This window comes from Salmo salar, chromosome ssa13 (genome assembly GCF_905237065.1).
Source record: "Salmo salar chromosome ssa13, Ssal_v3.1, whole genome shotgun sequence".
Taxonomy (NCBI): Eukaryota; Metazoa; Chordata; class Actinopteri; order Salmoniformes; family Salmonidae; genus Salmo; species Salmo salar.
Window position 1 is genome coordinate 13,597,310 of NC_059454.1, and position 19,192 is coordinate 13,616,501.

At 43.2% G+C, this 19,192-nt stretch overlaps 1 protein-coding gene across 2 annotated transcripts in view; it reads left to right on the top strand.

Moving 5' to 3' along the window:
• The window catches only part of LOC106566473 (rho GTPase-activating protein 39), a 139,818-nt gene extending 124,965 nt beyond the window's left edge, over positions 1–14,853 (top strand). For both annotated transcript variants that reach the window (XM_014134542.2, XM_014134545.2), the window contains 4 exons: positions 783–982; positions 11,494–11,585; positions 11,847–12,016; positions 13,508–14,853. In XM_014134542.2, coding sequence (XP_013990017.1) covers positions 783–982; positions 11,494–11,585; positions 11,847–12,016; positions 13,508–13,702 — 657 coding nt within the window. In that variant the 3' untranslated portion in view covers positions 13,703–14,853. The remainder of the gene's footprint in view (positions 1–782; positions 983–11,493; positions 11,586–11,846; positions 12,017–13,507) is intronic.
• The last annotated feature ends 4,339 nt before the right edge of the window (positions 14,854–19,192 follow it).

The window sequence follows — 19,192 nt, forward strand, 5'->3', positions numbered from 1 at the left end:
GTCTTAGTGCCAGTATCGGTTTGCGGTGGTAAGTAGACAGCTACAAAAAATAGAAATTGTAAGTAGCATGGGCTGCAGCTCATCATGAGGTATTTTAACTCAGGCGAGCAGAACCTCGAGACCTCCTTAGTATTACACCAATTGAACAGAGGGTAGAGGATGATTAATTACTTGTTGCCATAGTTTCATCAGGGTACCCGCACGTCGGCCTCTATATCGCCGTTTATTTTTCGTCTGAATGTCAGGGGATTGGGGTCTGGGGTAAGCAGTATGTGCCGCTGACTCATTGAAGTAGAAATCTTCATCCAAATCGAGGTTAGGGATCGCTGTTCTGATGTCCAGAAGCTATTTTTATGGTCATAGGAAGCAATGGCGGAAACATTATGTAAAAAAAAACAGTTAAGATCTGTGGGGGGAAAAAACACACAAGATAGCAGAATTGTTGAGGACCCATTAAAATGTCCGCTATACATTCCAGCGCCCATTCTTTCTTTTAAACCTTATTTAACCCCTCGGAGCTGCTGAGATGGAAGCTGGGCTTTAAACATGGCTGGGTGTCTCCTGTCTACTTCTTTCTGTATATGAGGGACCTGACCTACAGTTCAGCTGTGATTGCAGTAGGGAAGTTACAGTAGTGTGAGCGACTCCACCTGGGCCTTACATAGATAGACACTGTACCTAGATAAGAGTCAGCTTAAAACCAGTTCTAAGCTTAAATCAATAGACTTTCTAGAGCTGTGTTTAGGGACAGGTCCCTTATTCCTACTCACCCCCCCCCACAGGGTCTGAGGAAGCCCACCCTGGAGGAGTTAGACCAGGGGAGGAATGCCATCGTGACCCCTTCCTTGTTCGGCAGTGCCCTGGAGGAGATCATGGAGCGCCAGAACGAGCTGTTCCCGGAGCGCAGGCTCCCCTGGGTGCAGGTGCAGCTTTCTCAGTACGTCCTAGCCCTGGGAGGGGCCCAGACAGAGGGAATCTTCAGGTGAGGAGTCACACCACCATACCATACCACCACATCACCATACCACCACACCAGGCTCGGCTCCTGGGAGAAGGGGTGGGCGTCACGGTGGAAGGATAGGGGGAGAAGAGCAATGTTGGTAGAACTGGATAAACTTAGGGTTCCAGAAATGGTCTCCACAGATGAGGATCACTTTGACGGGGTAAGTAGCGTTATGGGGTAAAGAAAGACAGGCGTGCATCATGGGAGAAAATACAGTATAGCCATCCCTGACACACATGGTATGCAGAACCAGACTGGGTCAGAGCCTTTGTTACAGCAGTAATTAGCAGTACAGACAGACAGAACTCTTCTGCTCCTTCTCTCCCAGCCCCAGGCCAGCAGCGTTATAGGACCAGCCTCATCAGAGACTCCCATTGGTCGGGAGGGGAGGAAGTGAGGCTCTTTCTCCTCTGATCTCAGGCTATGTTAATCAGTTAAACAAACACCCTGTCTGGTTAACCTGGGGAGGTTAATCCTTACTGACTGGGCTGTGGAGGAAAAATGGAGGGGATGACTGTACGCTGTTCTCGCTGATTCAGACCCTCTCCTGGGGCATCGGTACAGATGTCTGGCGCTCTGAAGACCCCTTCAAACTCGGGCCCAAGCCCTGCTCATGGCTCAGACAGACTGGGTGGTCCTACAGAGAAATGGTAGTTCAAACAAACATTAATATGTTTGACATTACCAAATGATACAAATTCACAGACTAAATCCCTGTCACACAGCAAATAATGAAAATCCACCAAATGAAGCTTTTGGCCGTTCATGCTTCAGATAAAAGCATCCGATGATTAAAGACATTGTTTTATGCCTGTGTATGTGAATGTAAATACAGTGGGCAGAGTTTCCTCTTTCTCTCCCATTCTGTTTGTATTGAAGTACATTTAGAGTCCAGTCTTCTGCACACCGTCACTGTGTAAGTTCCTCTTTGGCTAAGGTCTCATCACATACTGACAGACTGTGGATTGTACATAAAACAAACAGGAGGTTTGTACATAAAACAAACAGGAGGTTATGTGAGATACTGTAAACATATTTTAAGACAGTTCCCTTTTTGTCACAGTTCTCATTTTGTCACTCACATCTCCCTTCAGTCTGGTGTGTGATTTGAACATTGACAGGAATTCTACCCTGACATTTTTTTTAAAACCCTGCTGTCAGAGGATTGTCTTTATTTTTGTTTTCTTATTGAGCAGCACGGTTTATTTATTTTTACTTGACAGGGATCCCGGTGTCAGGGGAATGACTGGTGTTATCCTTGTGGCTCAGTGATTTTGCTTTGGTTTTTATCCTTGGCACAATCAGTCCCCATGTAAAGGATACCTCCAGACGTGTAGCACTGCTATGTCCGTGTCTGCGGACATGAAACGCCTTTCTCACAAATTATATCTGAGTGGTATTGTATAACCATGTCCACCTGGGATCATGTGGACTAGACCACGGCAACATGCTGAAGTGATACCGTGGTTGTCCCCAGAGCCATGTATTAAATACATGGCTTTGGTCTTCCCTGGGCAGCTTAAAGGGAAATTTCACAGCTGCTCTCTTTCACAATAAATGTTATTAACATGATATTAGCATATCATGTGTTAAAGTATTTTTTTTCCCTCACTACACGCAAATACAAGCGTGTCCGCATCGGTAGAAACGGGTTAGCTACATTTCCTGGTTGTAAGCAAACCACAATATCCAGAATTCATAACAATTTCAGGACGTGGAGGACAGCCCTGTGAAGGTATATCCAATTGATGTGAGAAATATCAAAATGTCTGTTTGTAGCCAGCACTTTCAGCCAGAGGATTTAGAAAAGGAACTGAAGTCTCAACTGATGGAGTTGGTATGTCGTTGACAAGTGATGCTATTCCATTCCCTTCACTTCAGAGGAGAAGGCATCTGATCAGCCAACATCAGTGCAGTGGAAAAGAGGACAAGCTGAGGTAAGGTAGCTAATTTTACCTAGCTAGCTAGCGAACTAAATGTATTTATCTAAACCAAAATCGAGCTAGCTAGCTAGCTTTAATAATACGCTGGCTGAACATTCCAAAGCATATCAATGTAATTAGCCAGCTGCTATCTAGCGATGTGATTTGTAACTTTGCAAGCTAACATTAGCTTTGTTAGGTTATGTTAGCTAACCATTAGCTAGCTAGCTAACTAACTACTGACGAGGCTAATGTGACTGTTCTATTTAGAGTCCGATCTCATCAAGATCTGCAGAGGCATCAACATCAATAGGTTGTCCGTGGGTCCTTAAAAAGTATTACATTCATTTATCTGATTTAAAGTCCTTAACCTGTTAGGGCTAGGGGGCAGCATTGACACGGCTGGATAAAAACATACCCGATTTAATCTGGTTACCACTCCTACTCAGTAACTAGAATATGCATATACTTATTACATATGGATAGAAAACACCCTAAATTTTCTAAAACTGTTTGAATGGTGTCTGTGAGTATAACAGAACTCAAATGGCAGGTCAAAACCTGAGAGATTCCTTTACAGGAAGTGGCCTGTCTGACCATTTCTGGAACTTCTTTGCCATCTCTATCATTTACTAAGGATCTCTGCTCTAACGTGACACTTCCCACGTCGTCCATAGGCTCTCAGAGCCCGGGAAAAAAGAGAATGTCGTCATTCCAGCCCCAGGCTGAAACACATTATCGCCTTTCTCAAGTGGCCCATCAAGAGACACTAGCTTATGCGCGTGACCCCGACCGCCCCCGCCTTTGGGATTTTTTTCCTCTGTTTGCCGAAAAGGAGATTCCCTGTCGGAATTTTATCGCTTTTCTACGAAAAAATGACGTAAAAATTGATTTTAAACAGCGGTTGACATGCTTCGACGTACGGCAATTGAATACTTAGAATTTTATTGTCAGGAATTGCGCCAAGCGCGCGACACTTCTTTACTATTTCGGATAGTGTCTGGAACGCATCGAACAAAACGCCGCTATTCGGATATAACGATGGATTATTTTGGACCAAACCAACATTTGTTATTGAAGTAGACGTCCTGGGTGTGCATTCTGACGAAGACAACAAAAGGTAATGACATTTTTATAATAGTAAATATGATTATGGTGAGTGCTAAACTTGCCGGGTGTCTAAATAGCGAGCCCGTGATGCCTGGGCTATGTACTTAGAATATTGCAAAATGTGCTTTCACCAAAAAGCTATTTTAAAATCGGACATATCGAGTGCATAGAGGAGGTCTGTATCTATAATTCTTAAAATAATTGTTATGCTTTTTGTGAACGTTTATCGTGAGTAATTTAGTAAAATGTTAAGCGAATTCCCCGTAAGTTTGCGGGGGTATGCTAGTTCTGAACGTCACATGCTAATGTAAAAAGCTGGTTTTTGATATAAATATGAACTTGATTGAACAAAACATGCATGTATTGTATAACATAATGTCCTAGGGTTGTCATCTGATGAAGATCATCAAAGGTGAGTGCTGCATTTAGCTGTCTTCTGGGTTTTGGTGACATTATATGCTGGCTTGAAAAATGGGTGTCTGATTATTTCTGGCTTGGTACTCTGCTGACATAATCTAATGTTTTGCTTTCGTTGTAAAGCCTTTTTGAAATCGGACAGTGTGGTTAGATTAACGAGAGTCTTATCTTTAAATGGCTGTAAAATAGTCATATGTTTGAGAAATTGAAGTAATATGATTTTGAAGATTTTGAAAATCGCGCCACAGGATGGCAGTGGCTGTTACGTAGGTGGGACGAATTCGTCCCGCCGGTCCCATAGAGGTTAAGTCTTAAATTCAGTTTTCAAAGGTCTTAAGAGATGCCACCGAGTGTCTTCAGTGGCACTGCTTAATTGTTGCCACCACAGCAAAAACAGAAAACAATTGAAAATCAAAGTATACTTGAGGCCACTTTAAGATGTTAAGAGAGCTATCCACATGTGCGCTTCTGCGTGTGCACATCACGTGCGTGTGCCTGTGCGAGTTGGGCCGTTGCCAGAGGAGAGAGCAAGGATCTGCCCTGTCCTTGTTTCGCTGCAGGCTCTCACTCCTGCTCCACCCCTTTCCACACAGAGTGAAAGGAGAAATGCAAGGGCAAGTATACTGACAGTTGAGCAACATTTTGAAATGTAATTTCGGGAAAGACACCATTTTTAAAACAACAACTGTTACTGTTGTTAAAACTTCTTATGGCTGGAATCCCGGTAACGGGATCGATATGACAGCAGCCAGTGAAAGTGCAGGGCGCCAAATTCTAACAACAGAAATCTCATAATTAAAATTCCTCAAACATACAAGTATTTTACACCATTTTAAAGATAAACATGTTGTTAATCCCACCACAGTGTCCGATTTCAAAAAGGCTTTACAGCGAAAGCACACCAATTGATTATGTTAGGTCAGCAACTAGTCACAGAAAAACACAGCCATTTTTCCAGCCAAAGAGAGGAGTCACAAAAAGCAGAAATAGAGATTCAATTAATCACTAACCTTTGATGATCTTCATCAGATGACACTCATAGGACTTCATTTTACACAATACATGTATGTTTTGTTCGATAAAGTTCATATTTATATCCAAGAATCTCAGTTTACATTGGCGCGTTATGTTCAGTAATGTTTTGCTTCCAAAACATCCGGTGATTTTGCAGAGAGCCACATCAATTTACAGAAATACTCATCATAAATGTTGATGAAAATACAAGTGTTATGCATGGAACTTTAGATAAACTTCTCCTTAATGCAACCGCTGTGTCAGATTTCAAAAAAGCTTTACCAAAAAAGCACACCATGCAATAATCTGAGTACGGTGCTCAGACACAAAAACAAGCCATACATATATCCACCATGTTGGAGTCAACAGAAGTCAGAAATAGCATTATAAATATTCACTTACCTTTGATGATCTTCATCAGAATGCACTCCCAGGAATCCCAGTTCCACAATAAATGTTTGTTTTGTTCGATAAAGTCCATCCTTTATGTCAAAATACCTCCTTTTTGTTCGCGCCTTCAGTTCACAAATCCAAATTCACGACGCACAGGCCAGACGAAAACTCAAAAAATTCCATTACAGTCCGTAGAAACATGTCAAACGATGTATAGAATCAATCTTTAGGATGTTTTTATCATAAATCTTCAATAAGATTTCAACCGGAGAATTCCTTTGTATTTAGAAATGCAATGGAACTCAGCTACCTCTCATGGGTGCGCGCATGACTGAAGCTCATGCCCTTCTGGCAGACCCCTCACTCAATCAGCTCTTATTCTCCCCCACTTCACAGTAGAAGCCTCAAACAAGGTTCTAAAGACTGTTGACATCTAGTGGAAGCCTTAGGAAGTGCAATATGACCCCACAGACACTGTATATTGGATAGGCCAAGACTTGAAAAACTACAAACCTCAGATTTCCCACTTCCTGGTTGGATTTTTTCTCAGGTTTTTGCCTGCCATATGAGTTCTGTTATACTCACAGACATCATTCAAACAGTTTTAGAAACTTCAGAGTGTTTTCTACTAAATCTACTAATAATATGCATATCTTAGCTTCTGGGCCTGAGTAGCAGGCAGTTTACTCTGGGCACCTTATTCATCCAAGCTACTCAATACTGCCACCCAGCCATAAGAAGTTAAAACATAGTAGTTTCAGCTTTATGTGAGTATAACAATTATTTCTCAACTGTCAATATAGAAGAAACAACACCACAAACAGAGTATATAATTGAGATGATGTACCAGCAGAATGGAGAGGACCCTGTCATTTGCAGTGAATACATCAAGTAGCCTATATAGGCCTACCAATGGAATATTTTTGTAGGACATTCAATTTACTGTTAAATCAATTGCATGGCTATCTAGAAATTATGTTATACATTTTCTTACTTAAAGTTTCAGGAAGTTATGTCACTGAGTACTGCCCCTATATATAGGACCTTCCACCCCCAACTGGGATGTGAATGCCTGATGACCTAAGGGTGGAAACGTTGTTGTAAATACATTTCACCTGGGAGCATGAGCAGCAGTGTGCGGCGTTTTCCTTTCTGTTTTCCATCTAGCAACAATATCATATTTAGAGTTAGCAATCTAGCTAATTGTGTTTTGAGTCCTCACTTCCTCAGGTGGTAAATTATGTATCATAGGCATAGCTTAGGCCAATATGCACAAAAACATGCAGGTAAATTCATCTCTAAAGAGCCAAAAATATATCTGATTATTCCCGATCCTATTTCGACATGTTGCACATCATCATGCATTCCTTGAACATATTAGATGAAATAGCGAACTTCTCTCATGTCTTACTTGGCACTGGAAATAGTCAGTCTAGATCCCTCACCCTTAGCTACCTTCCTTGGAAGTATTGCCATTTGATACCTAATTCACTGAATGAGGGAATTCTTTGATTAGACCTCTTTGTTGTAGGCTAATGTTGTAATGTTCTAATGTCATAGCATAATACCTCCAGGAGAACTACTGGGTGTGCAGGCTTTTGATCCAGCCCTACTCTAACACACCAGATTCTACAACTAAACTGCTCAACGGGACCTTGTTAAGCTGACCCTGGTGTGTTTGAGCAGTGCTGGATCGAGAAGGATGCACACCCAATGGCCTAGCTCTTCAGATGGAGAGTTGACCACCTGTTTTATACAGTAACAGTGCTGTATATTTTATTTGAAGGCATTTCTTCACGGTGGTATTGTTAACGTTGAGTATCATTATAATGAGCTGGTATTGGTATCCAAGTAAAAATTCTGAACACTTGATATAGCTAATGATTAGCCCATTGGGGTAGCCTAAACAAATGCAGATGGGCAACCCCATGCTTCAGCCATCTATAGCCTAGCCGCTATGCTACTACATCCGTCAGACTACAGGAGAATGTTCATGGCTGCAATAGCACACCTGCCTGATAATATGAGCCATGTAGGCTATAGCCTTTGGGGAAAGAGCTAGCCCTATAAATACAACTTTTTGGCAACATGGACTCATTTCTGGAGAGGAACATTAGCAGGTGTATTCCATGCACAGACCTAAAAATGTGTATTAAATTGCATTCCAAGTGGCATTCAAATGGTCTTAAAAATACTTAAATTCAACTTCATAGAACCTGCAGATGGTCAAGCGCCACACCAGAGACTAGTGACACCTTCTAAAGTCACCTTCTAAAATCTGACTAAAATCTACTAAATCTTTCCATGATTAGCAAATAATATACTGGAGCTAGGCATAAACAGGTCTTGTTGTCAAAGTTGATCTGTTTACAAGTAGGCTACAACTTCTACTGTAGTTTTGTCTCTATTATGACTGCAAGGCTTGAAGGCTACATTTGAGAAAATTAGGTATTAGTAAGGAGGGGATGGTGTGGGTGACTGACTACTGTCTGTTGAGGGTGGGTATTGTGTTTGAACGTTCGTATGCATGATCTATTGACATGAACAAAAATTCACCAATACACTAAACTGTCTACAAGACAAGTGTTCGTCAAACTTTTCACACCCTTGCAGTCAGTTCTTTGGCATAGGGGAGAGGGTCTGTTAGTGCACTCTTCTAGACTATTCACTCTATTGTTGACAGTGCTTGTCTACTCAACAACTGTAGGTGCTCATACACAACAATACACAACTAGACTGTCTACACGTCAACTCAAACTTTTCACATATTTGCTAACAGCCCATCTCAATGGCACACTCCGAGTCAATAATGGAACATATCATATACCAGTCTACTGTACCCTTTTTAGTTTATAGATGAACATGGTTTATTTTATGGTTACACATCCTCATGAACAGTCTTCATGTCTTTCCAGGAGACTTGCAGTACAACAAATCTCCTGCAAGAGGTCGAAGGAGTGGGTGGTGAAGAAAGTGTATGAGAGGCTTGTCCACCTGGCTGTGGAGTGCAGAAAGAACCAGATGGTTGTCCACATGACTGTGGAGTGCAGAAAGTACCAGACGGTTGTCCACCTGGCTGTGGAGTGCAGAAAGAACCAGACGGTTGTCCACCTGGCTGTGGAGTGCAGAAAGAACCAGACGGTTGTCCATATGGCTGTGGAGTGCAGAAAGAACCAGACGGTTGTCCACCTGGCTGTGGAGTGCAGAAAGAACCAGACGGTTGTCCACCTGGCTGTGGAGTGCAGAAAGAACCAGACGGTTGTCCATATGGCTGTGGAGTGCAGAAAGAACCAGACGGTTGTCCACCTGGCTGTGGAGTGCAGAAAGAACCAGATGGTTGTCCACATGACTGTGGAGTGCAGAAAGTACCAGACGGTTGTCCACCTGGCTGTGGAGTGCAGAAAGAACCAGACGGTTGTCCACCTGGCTGTGGAGTGCAGAAAGAACCAGACGGTTGTTCATCTGGCTGTGGAGTGCAGAAAGAACCAGACGGTTGTCCACATGACTGTGGAGTGCAGAAAGAACCAGACGGTTGTCCATATGGCTGTGGAGTGCAGAAAGAACCAGACGGTTGTCCACATGACTGTGGAGTGCAGAAAGTACCAGACGGTTGTCCACCTGGCTGTGGAGTGCAGAAAGTACCAGACGGTTGTCCACCTGGCTGTGGAGTGCAGAAAGAACCAGACGGTTGTCCACATGGCTGTGGAGTGCAGAAAGTACCAGACGGTTGTCCACCTGGCTGTGGAGTGCAGAAAGAACCAGACGGTTGTCCACCTGGCTGTGGAGTGCAGAAAGAACCAGACGGTTGTCCACCTGGCTGTGGAGTGCAGAAAGAACCAGACGGTTGTCCACCTGGCTGTGGAGTGCAGAAAGTACCAGACGGTTGTCCACCTGGCTGTGGAGTGCAGAAAGAACCAGACGGTTGTCCATATGGCTGTGGAGTGCAGAAAGAACCAGATGGTTGTCCACATGACTGTGGAGTGCAGAAAGAACCAGACGGTTGTCCACATGACTGTGGAGTGCAGAAAGAACCAGACGGTTGTCCACATGACTGTGGAGTGCAGAAAGTACCAGACGGTTGTCCACCTGGCTGTGGAGTGCAGAAAGAACCAGACGGTTGTCCATATGGCTGTGGAGTGCAGAAAGAACCAGACGGTTGTCCACCTGGCTGTGGAGTGCAGAAAGAACCAGACGGTTGTCCATATGGCTGTGGAGTGCAGAAAGTACCAGACGGTTATCCACCTGGCTGTGGAGTGCAGAAAGAACCAGATGGTTGTCCACATGGCTGTGGAGTGCAGAAAGAACCAGACGGTTGTCCACCTGGCTGTGGAGTGCAGAAAGAACCAGACGGTTGTCCACCTGGCTGTGGAGTGCAGAAAGAACCAGACGGTTGTCCACCTGGCTGTGGAGTGCAGAAAGTACCAGACGGTTGTTCATCTGGCTGTGGAGTGCAGAAAGAACCAGACGGTTGTCCACCTGGCTGTGGAGTGCAGAAAGAACCAGACGGTTGTCCACCTGGCTGTGGAGTGCAGAAAGAACCAGACGGTTGTCCACCTGGCTGTGGAGTGCAGAAAGAACCAGACGGTTGTCCACCTGGCTGTGGAGTGCAGAAAGAACCAGACGGTTGTCTACAAGGAGCGAGAGCCAGATCCCCCCAAACCCAACATCCCTGCCAACATCGCCACAGCGTCAAAGCCTGCTAAACCAGTTGCCATTACCCAACACAAGAAGAGGCTCACCAGCTGAACATTCTGGAACTCTGCCTGGAACATTCAGCCAACACAACATCCATATTCAGTACTGATGTTGTAGTATAATATAGAATGCCTAGTATGCTCACAACTGCATTGTGGTATAAACATTGCTAGCTGTTGTAGATATGTATATAATGTGTTTTACTAAATGTACTGACAAGTGACTAAATTATTCCAGCTGCATCAAAAACCAATAAAGTGTTGACTTCAATTTCATGATCAATTCATTGTGATATTCAAGTCCAATGCACGGTAACATAGCACCTGCGAACCTGTAAACTATTACCGCCACCGGTTTGAAAAGCCTGCCTTCGAGGGTGAGAACAAGGAAGTATGGCTCCTGTCAGGCTGTAGTCTTTACAAAGCCAAGGAAAAGGAGTCAACCTAGGTATCCTGCAATGTCCTGGCAGATTGGAACATTGTTGAGTGGCTCTATTGAACAATGATGACCAAATCTACACGCTTCTAGCATGATCGTGCAATCGAACGAAACACAAAGGCCACAATAATTGCTACAAAACTTGACTCCATAAAAAGAATTTATCAGACAGCTGAGTCAATCAACCAATGACGTCAGTGGTTGAACTTTCCCGGCGAGTAAATTCAAAACTACAGCTATAGTGCATAATTATGTCTGAAACACCCTCTCATCACTCATAATTATGTAGGGAGACTGGAAAAACACCCCAAATACTGGCTAGTGTTGAAATGTCCCTTTAAAGGACCTGCTGCACCACCTAGTGGAGCATTATCACACTACAACAATCAATATCAACGCCATCATAATACTGTATGTCCTCCGTTGACATAGCTTTATCTCCTATCGCTTCCTCGTCTGTAGCAGCTGATAAACCTATCTGCTGTGTGTCTCTTCCCTCAGGGTGCCTGGAGATATTGACGAGGTGAATGCACTGAAGCTGCAGGTGGATCAGTGGAATATTCCAGAAAATCTTGGGGACCCCAACGTCCCGGGTAAGAAAGAAATCCCTCTCATTCAACAACAAAAAACCCCCACTAAATTCCTTCTCTGTATATTGCGCAGTCAGCACTCCATCATGCCTGGGGGACAGCAGAGGTGTGGGCATCAGAGGGGTTCTGTGTACAGTGGAAAAAGAGGGTGGGGGGGGGACTTGGTTTTTATCTTTTTAGTTCTGGTAAAATGAAGTAAAGATTGTTCTCAAATGTACGGAAAAAGAAATACATTTAAAAAATAAGAACATCTCTCTCCCCTAGCGTCTCTGCTGAAGCTGTGGTACAGGGAGCTGGAGGAGCCAGTTATCCCTCAGAGCTTCTATCAGCAGTGCATCAGTAACTATGAGGATCCTGAAGCAGCTATCAGAGTGGTGCAGTCTCTGCCTGAAATCAGCAGACTGGTGCTCTGCTACTTTATACACTTCTTACAGGTAACACTCCGACATATAGACGGCTTGGTTGTTTAACAACAAACCGAAACTTGTGCTACCGTGGAGCAAAACAGGCGAGGGTTAGCTTAGAATCAAAGGCTTATTGACAACATGTAAACTACACTGAGTGTACAAAACATTATGAACACCTTCCTAATATTGAGTTGCACCCCTTTTGCCTTCAGAACAGCCTCAGTTCGTCAGGGCATGGACTCTACAAGGTGTCTAAAGCGTTCCACAAGGGAAGCTGGCCAATGTTGAATCCAATGCTTCCCACAATGCTTCTTGATACACACAGGAAATTGTTGAGTGTGAAAAACCCAGCAGCGTTGCAGTTCTTAACGCACAAACTAGTGCGCCTGGCACCTACTACCATACCCCGTTCAAAGGCACTTAAATGTTGTGTCTTGCCCATTCACACTCAAAAGGCACACATACATGTCTCCAGGCTTAAAAATCCTTCTTTAACCTGTCTCTTCCCCTTTATCTACACTGATTGAAGTGGATTTAACTGGTGACATCAATAAGGGATCATAGCTTTCACCTGGATTCACCTGGTCAATCTGTTATGGAAAGAGCATGTTCCTAATGTTTTGTACTCTGTGTATATTTCCTCTCTGAATCTTTATTGAAAACATACATTTACACAATGAGCACTTGTCTCTCAAATACATCATTACGGTTGTTGGTTAGCTAGCTAGCTAATTTTTGCCATATTAGCATTGACGTGACAAGAGTCAAAACACCTCAAAACAAGACATGGTGTCAATAACTGTCACGACTTCTACCGAAGTCGATGCCTCTCCTTGTTCGGGCGGCATTCGGCGGTCGACGTCACTGGTCTTCTAGCCATCATTGATCCATTTTTCATTGTCCATTGGTTTTGTCTTGTCTTCCAACACACCTGCTTCCAATCCCATTCATTACATGTTGTGTATTTAACCCTCTGTTTCCCCTCATGTCCTTGTCAGAGATTGTTTGTTGTTATGCTCGTGATATTCGATTGGTGCGCGACGGGTTAGTTTATTGTGTTATTTTATTGTGTACTTTGGTTTTGAAGGTTTTGTTTTACGTTATTAAACTAATCCATTTACACCAAGTTTGATTCTCCTACGCCTGACTTCCCTGCCGCCTACACACGGCATGACAATAACGAGATACAACGAGCTGAAACGAGCTACCTATGATTCCCCACTTGTTATTGTTGCTAGCTACAACAACTCAGACTCTCTCTCTCCTCTCTTGATTGATTGAATTATTGGGGGAAAAAACATGCACTGAGTATAACCCATGGGGATAACATGTTAAAGTGAAATTCACTTGTTTCCCAACGTGGTCCCTCTTTAAAAGGTTTACTCTGTCACTTTGTATGTTTTGAAGTTATACCTACATAATAACTAGATGTATTAGTATAAACACAACAAACACCACATAAATGTCTGATCTTGACTCTCACCCTAAACTCATCCACTCTCCCTCTCCCTCTTGCAGGTGTTTGCCCAGCCCGTTAATGTGAGTAAGACCAAGATGGATGTGAATAACCTGGCCATGGTGATGGCTCCCAACTGTCTCCGCTGCCAGTCAGATGACCCGCGCGTAATCTTTGAGAACACGAGGAAGGAGATGTCCTTCTTACGCATGCTCATTGTTCACCTGGACACCAGCTTCGTCAAGGGCATCCTCTGAGGGAGCCAACTCTATCCCTCTTTATCAAGGGCATCCTCTGAGGGGGTCATCTCTTGATCCGTCACCATGCCCTGGAGAGCTGCACTCGTTCATCAGCCCTCAACTATAGCTGCTCTCTTTCTATCATACAACTCTCTACAACTGTCTACCACCTTATTCACAACAAGCCCTCTGTTCCTTCACACTTCTCGTCAACCATATCACATCTCAACCCTAGATTTCCTCTGGTTCACGAACACCACAGCCGGAGGAACACAGACAGTGGACTGCACAGACAGTGACCGGGTATCTAGACGGTTTTTCGTGCTCTGAATCATCTTCCCGTTTTGTTTGAGACTTTGGGACAAGCTCACATGTGATGGTAGTGGGAGACTACAGTACACGGTGTTCTTGGGCTCGTGTTAATGACTGGAGCGGAATCAGTGGAATGGTATCAAACGCGGTTTCCAGGTGTTTGATGATGCCATTCCATGTGCTCCGTTCCAGCCATTATTATGAGCCGTCCTCCCCTCAGCAGCCTCCTGTGCTACTGTTTCTGCTCCAAACACTGGACCGTGCTGGCGTGAGATTCAGCATGTGAAGAAGAGCAATCGCAATACGAGACTATTATGCACAAGAAGCATGTGTGCAGGGAAAAGTCCAGAGACGTGTAAATATTATGTTTTTTAGTTCCTGCTTTGAGTGCCACATATGTATCTGACTGCCATGGTTGTGAATGATGATGATGTCTCATCACGTTTAGACATGACGAATTGAGGGGAAACCCACTACAGACAGAATCTGTATTATATTGTTCTCTTTTCCTTAATTGTAACAGTGTATGCAAGCAACGATTTCCTTCACATTTGATTTGGAATGCTTTTTTGACTAATTTTAATATGAATTCTGTCTGGGTTGCCAGAGCTGCAGGATGAGTTGATAGTAAGGTTTAGACTTCCCCTGATCTCTTCACTGGCCGCAGAGAGATAGATACCCCCTCTGGGCAAAAAAAAAAGTATTTATTTCTAAACAGTTTCTCTTAAACCTCTTACATCTAGATGTTCCGCTAGCGGCACGCCTCGCCAATATCCAATGATAGAGCGTGGCGCGAATTACAAACTCCTCAAAAATCCCCAAACTTCCATTTTTCAAACATATGACTATTTCACACCATTTTAAAGACAAGACTCTCCTTTATCTAACCACATTGTCCGATTTCAAAAAGGCTTTACAACGAAAGCAAAACATTAGATTATGTCAGGAGAGTACCCAGCCAGAAATAATCACACACCCATTTTTCAAGCTAGCATATAATGTCACAAAAACCAAAACCACAGCTAAATGCAGCACTAACCTTTGATGATCTTCATCAGATGACACTCCTAGGACATTATGTTATACAATACATGCATGTTTTGTTCAATCAAGTTCATATTTATATCAAAAACCAGCTTTTTACATTAGCATGTGACGTTCAGAACTAGCATACCCACCGAAAACTTCCGGTGAATTTACTAAATTACTCACGATAAACGTTCACAAAAAACATAACAATTATTTTAAGAATTATAGATACAGAACTCCTTTATGCAATCGCAGTGTCCGATTTTAAAATAGCTTTTCGGTGAAAGCACATTTTGCAATATTCTGAGTAGATAGCCCGGCCATCATGGCTAGCTATTTTGACACCCACCAAGTTTGGCACTCACCAAACTCAGATTTACTATAAGAAAAATTGGATTACCTTTGCTGTTCTTCGTCTGAATGCACTCCCAGGACTTCTACTTCAACACCCAATGTTGTTTTGGTTCCAAATAATCCATAGTTATATCCAAATAGCTGCGTTCTGTTCTTGCGTTCAAGACACTATCCGAAGGGTGACGCGCCGGCGCGTATCGTGACAAAAAAAATCTAAATATTCCATTACCGTACTTCGAAGCATGTCAAACGCTGTTTAAAATCTATTTGTATGCGATTTTTCTCGTAAAATAGCGATAATATTCCGACCGGGAGACCTTGTTTTCGTTCAAACACTGAAAATAGAAAATGGAGTCGTCACATGCATGCGCGCCCGTGTCATTGTTCTCAGAACGACCACTTTCCAAAAGCCCTACTGTTTTTCGCCCAGGGACTGCAGAGTCATCATTCCCCGTTCTGGCACCTTCTGAGAGCCTATGGGAGCCTTAGAAAATGTCACGTTACAGCAGAGATCCTCTATTTTCCATAAAGAGGCTATAGAAGGACAAGAAATGGTCAGAGAGGGCACTTCCTGTATGGAATCTTCTCAGGTTTTGGCCTGCCATATGAGTTCTGTTATACTCACAGACACCATTCAAACAGTTTTAGAAACTTTAGGGTGTTTTCTATCCACATCTACTAATTATATGCATATTCTAGTTTCTGAGCAGGAGTAATAACCAGATTAAATCGGGTACGTTTTTTATCCGGCCGTGAAAATACTGCCCCCTATCCTAAACAGGTTAAAAGAAAAATGGTAACCCATCAGTTAGGCAGAGATGTGTGAGAGACAGAGTCTTGGATTACCATGAGGAAAACACATGCCTATTCTCCTTAGTGGTGGAGTTGGGTGGGGGGGAGCTAGGGAAAATCTGTGGAGCACTTTCTGCTGTTTTACTCCAGACAATTACAGTTGGCTTATTTTGGAGGGACAAAATATTTTTATCCTACCTTCAGTGGAACACAATTATACCTTTGATGGAGCTTGTAAAAATGCTAATTTTAGCTATTAGTAGGTCAGGGGAAAAGGATGCAGGAGAAAATGAGAGCACTGCTGCTGCCTGGACCTAAAGCCTTAGCCACGCAGACAGTTGTGGATTTACAGTGCGAGCCAAAGGGAGAGGCAATCTGGCAGTGGTTTTAGGGTCTGGGGGTACATTAGTTTAGTGCCATATACTGGGAGGACAAAAAACAGGCCGATTTAGTATTTTTAGACAATATTGCCTAACAAGGACTTTTCTATTCCTCAAAATCTTGTGCCACATAAGGAGAAGAGGGTTTAAAATCCATATTTCAGCTGTCTTAAGGGCCATGCGGTCTCTGTTATATTTAGCGGTGCGGTCAGGGTTTAGGTTTTAATGCCCCACATGTTTTCTCTGTGTCTACCTCATCTTAGTGATGGGGTCTGTGCTGCGAGGCTTGTGTGTATGTGTGCACACGTGTATGTAAGTACTTGCACATCAGTGTGTGTGTGTGTAAGTTTGCCGACTATGCGTGTGTGTCAACTGTAAATGTGTGTGTTTGTGTGGTAGGAGTGTGTTCATATAGCATATACTCCGTAGTTACTGGAAGCTGGAGCCCCTAAATTAGAGGGTGTGTTTAGCCAGAAAAATGCATCTAGAGGTTATATGGTTGTTAACCCCTTTTCTGCACTCACAGCATTTACAGCGGCCGCTCCTTCGTTTCCTGCGTTAATGCTTTACTGTCCGTCTTACGAAAACCCAAGCCACCAGAGTTGGGTACTCCATAGCCACATCAGAGGACACTACCCAGCTTTCTCCTCACCTCCAGCCAGCAGGGGCAGCTCTGAGGTGGGGTGGAGGATGGCTGTGCACTGCCAGTAGTTCTGGGAGTGCATGAGAGATATATACTGAGCCTGCAGAACGAGGAGAAAGATTTCAGGGGCCAATAGTCACTGGTCTATTGCTAAAGTTCTTGTAATTGTATCACAATGTGATAGTGTTCTTCTAGAATCTATACACAGACCTTTAATAAAACAGCTGAGTAACTCTTAAGACACTGAACTCCTGAAGCTCTGGTTTAACTATTCTCCATCCTGTGTTCTTCAGTGGCTGATGATTAATATATACACAGTGTTATATATGAATAGTAGCATGGTCTTTGGTCACTGAATGTTCAAAACAATGACGGTTATAATAACATGATTCCACAATATTGTGAAAAAAAGTTCCATTCTTCAGTAATGTCATTATTCTCTTAGTTTGACATCAATGCTTATGGTGCGAGTCAGCGGTTTAATTTCTTGATTTGATAAATAATTTTTGACTCTATTTGTTTCCTAACTGGAATGAGTGTTGATAATGTTTGTTGAGATGATAGAGAAACCGAAGTGTTTCATGTTTAGACTGTGTTTGATGACAGTTACAACATGTGTGCACCCCCGTCCATTGCACATATGCTTCCTCTTCCCTGGCCCTCACATGATGGGTGCTATTGACTCTTGTTGTAAATATGCTTGCAGGTCTTTTGGTGTGTGTGTGTGTGTGTGTGTGTGTGTGTGTGTGTGTGTGTGTGTGTGTGTGTGTGTGTGTGTGTGTGTGTGTGTGTGTGTGTGTGTGTGTGTGTGTGTGTGTGTGTGTGTGTGTGTGTGTGTGTGTGTGTGTGTTTGAAAACAAGAAAAACAGCAACGGTGATTGTGTGGATGGATTTATTTCATAATTAATTGAAAAAATAAAGTTTGTAAACAAAATTTGTCATCACTTGTTTTATACTGAACAAAAATAAACACAACATGTAAAGTGTTGGTCTCATGTTTCATGAGCTGAAATATAAGATCCCAGAAATTTCATACGGACAAAAATATTGTTTCTCTCAAATTGAGCACAAATGTGTTTACCTCCCTGTTAGTGGGCATTTCTCCTTTGCCAAGATATTCCATCTACCTGACAGGTGTGGCATATTAAGAAGCTGATTTAAAAACATGATCATTACACAGGTGCACCTTGTGCCGGGGACAATAAAAGGCAACTAAAATGTGCAGTTTTGTCACACAACACAATGCCACAGATGTCTCAAGTTGAGGGAGCATGCATATGGCATGCTGACTGCAGGAATGTCCATCAGAGCTGTTGCCAGATGAATCCCAGTTTCAACTCTACCGGGCAGATGGCAGACAGCGTGTATGGCATCGTGTGGGCGAGCGGTTTGCTGATGTCAACGTTGTGAACAGAGGGCCCCAAGTAACTTCACACAGCCATCGAAAAGCAGTGGGACAACATCCCACAGGCCACAATCAACAGCCTGATCAACTCTATGTGAAGGAGATGTGCGACGCTGCACAACAGATACAGACTGGTTCTCTGACCCATGCCCCTACTTTTTTTTAAAGGTATCTGTGACCAACATATTCATATCAGTATTCCCAAATCATGTGAAATCCATACATTTGGGCCTAATTAATTTATTTCAATTTACTGATTTCCTTATATGAACTGTAACTCAGTAAAATCTTTGACATTTGCATGTTGCGTTTATATTTGTGTTCAGTGTATCTTGAAAAGATTTGTTAACAAGGGATGAGTCGAACTTGTGCAAGTCTCCCATTGACATCAATATGCATTTCAGGGTTTTAGTCTCTGGTGACCTACAGAAACATTGGAGTAGATGGCCAGAGGCCAGCGCTTACACAAGTTTGGTTGCGGGGGCTGAGGATATCATTAGGTCCATGTGTTATGATAGAATGATGTCTTTCACTGCACCCAACACACCCCACTGCACCCAACACACCCAACAATCCCAACAGAGCCATGGTAA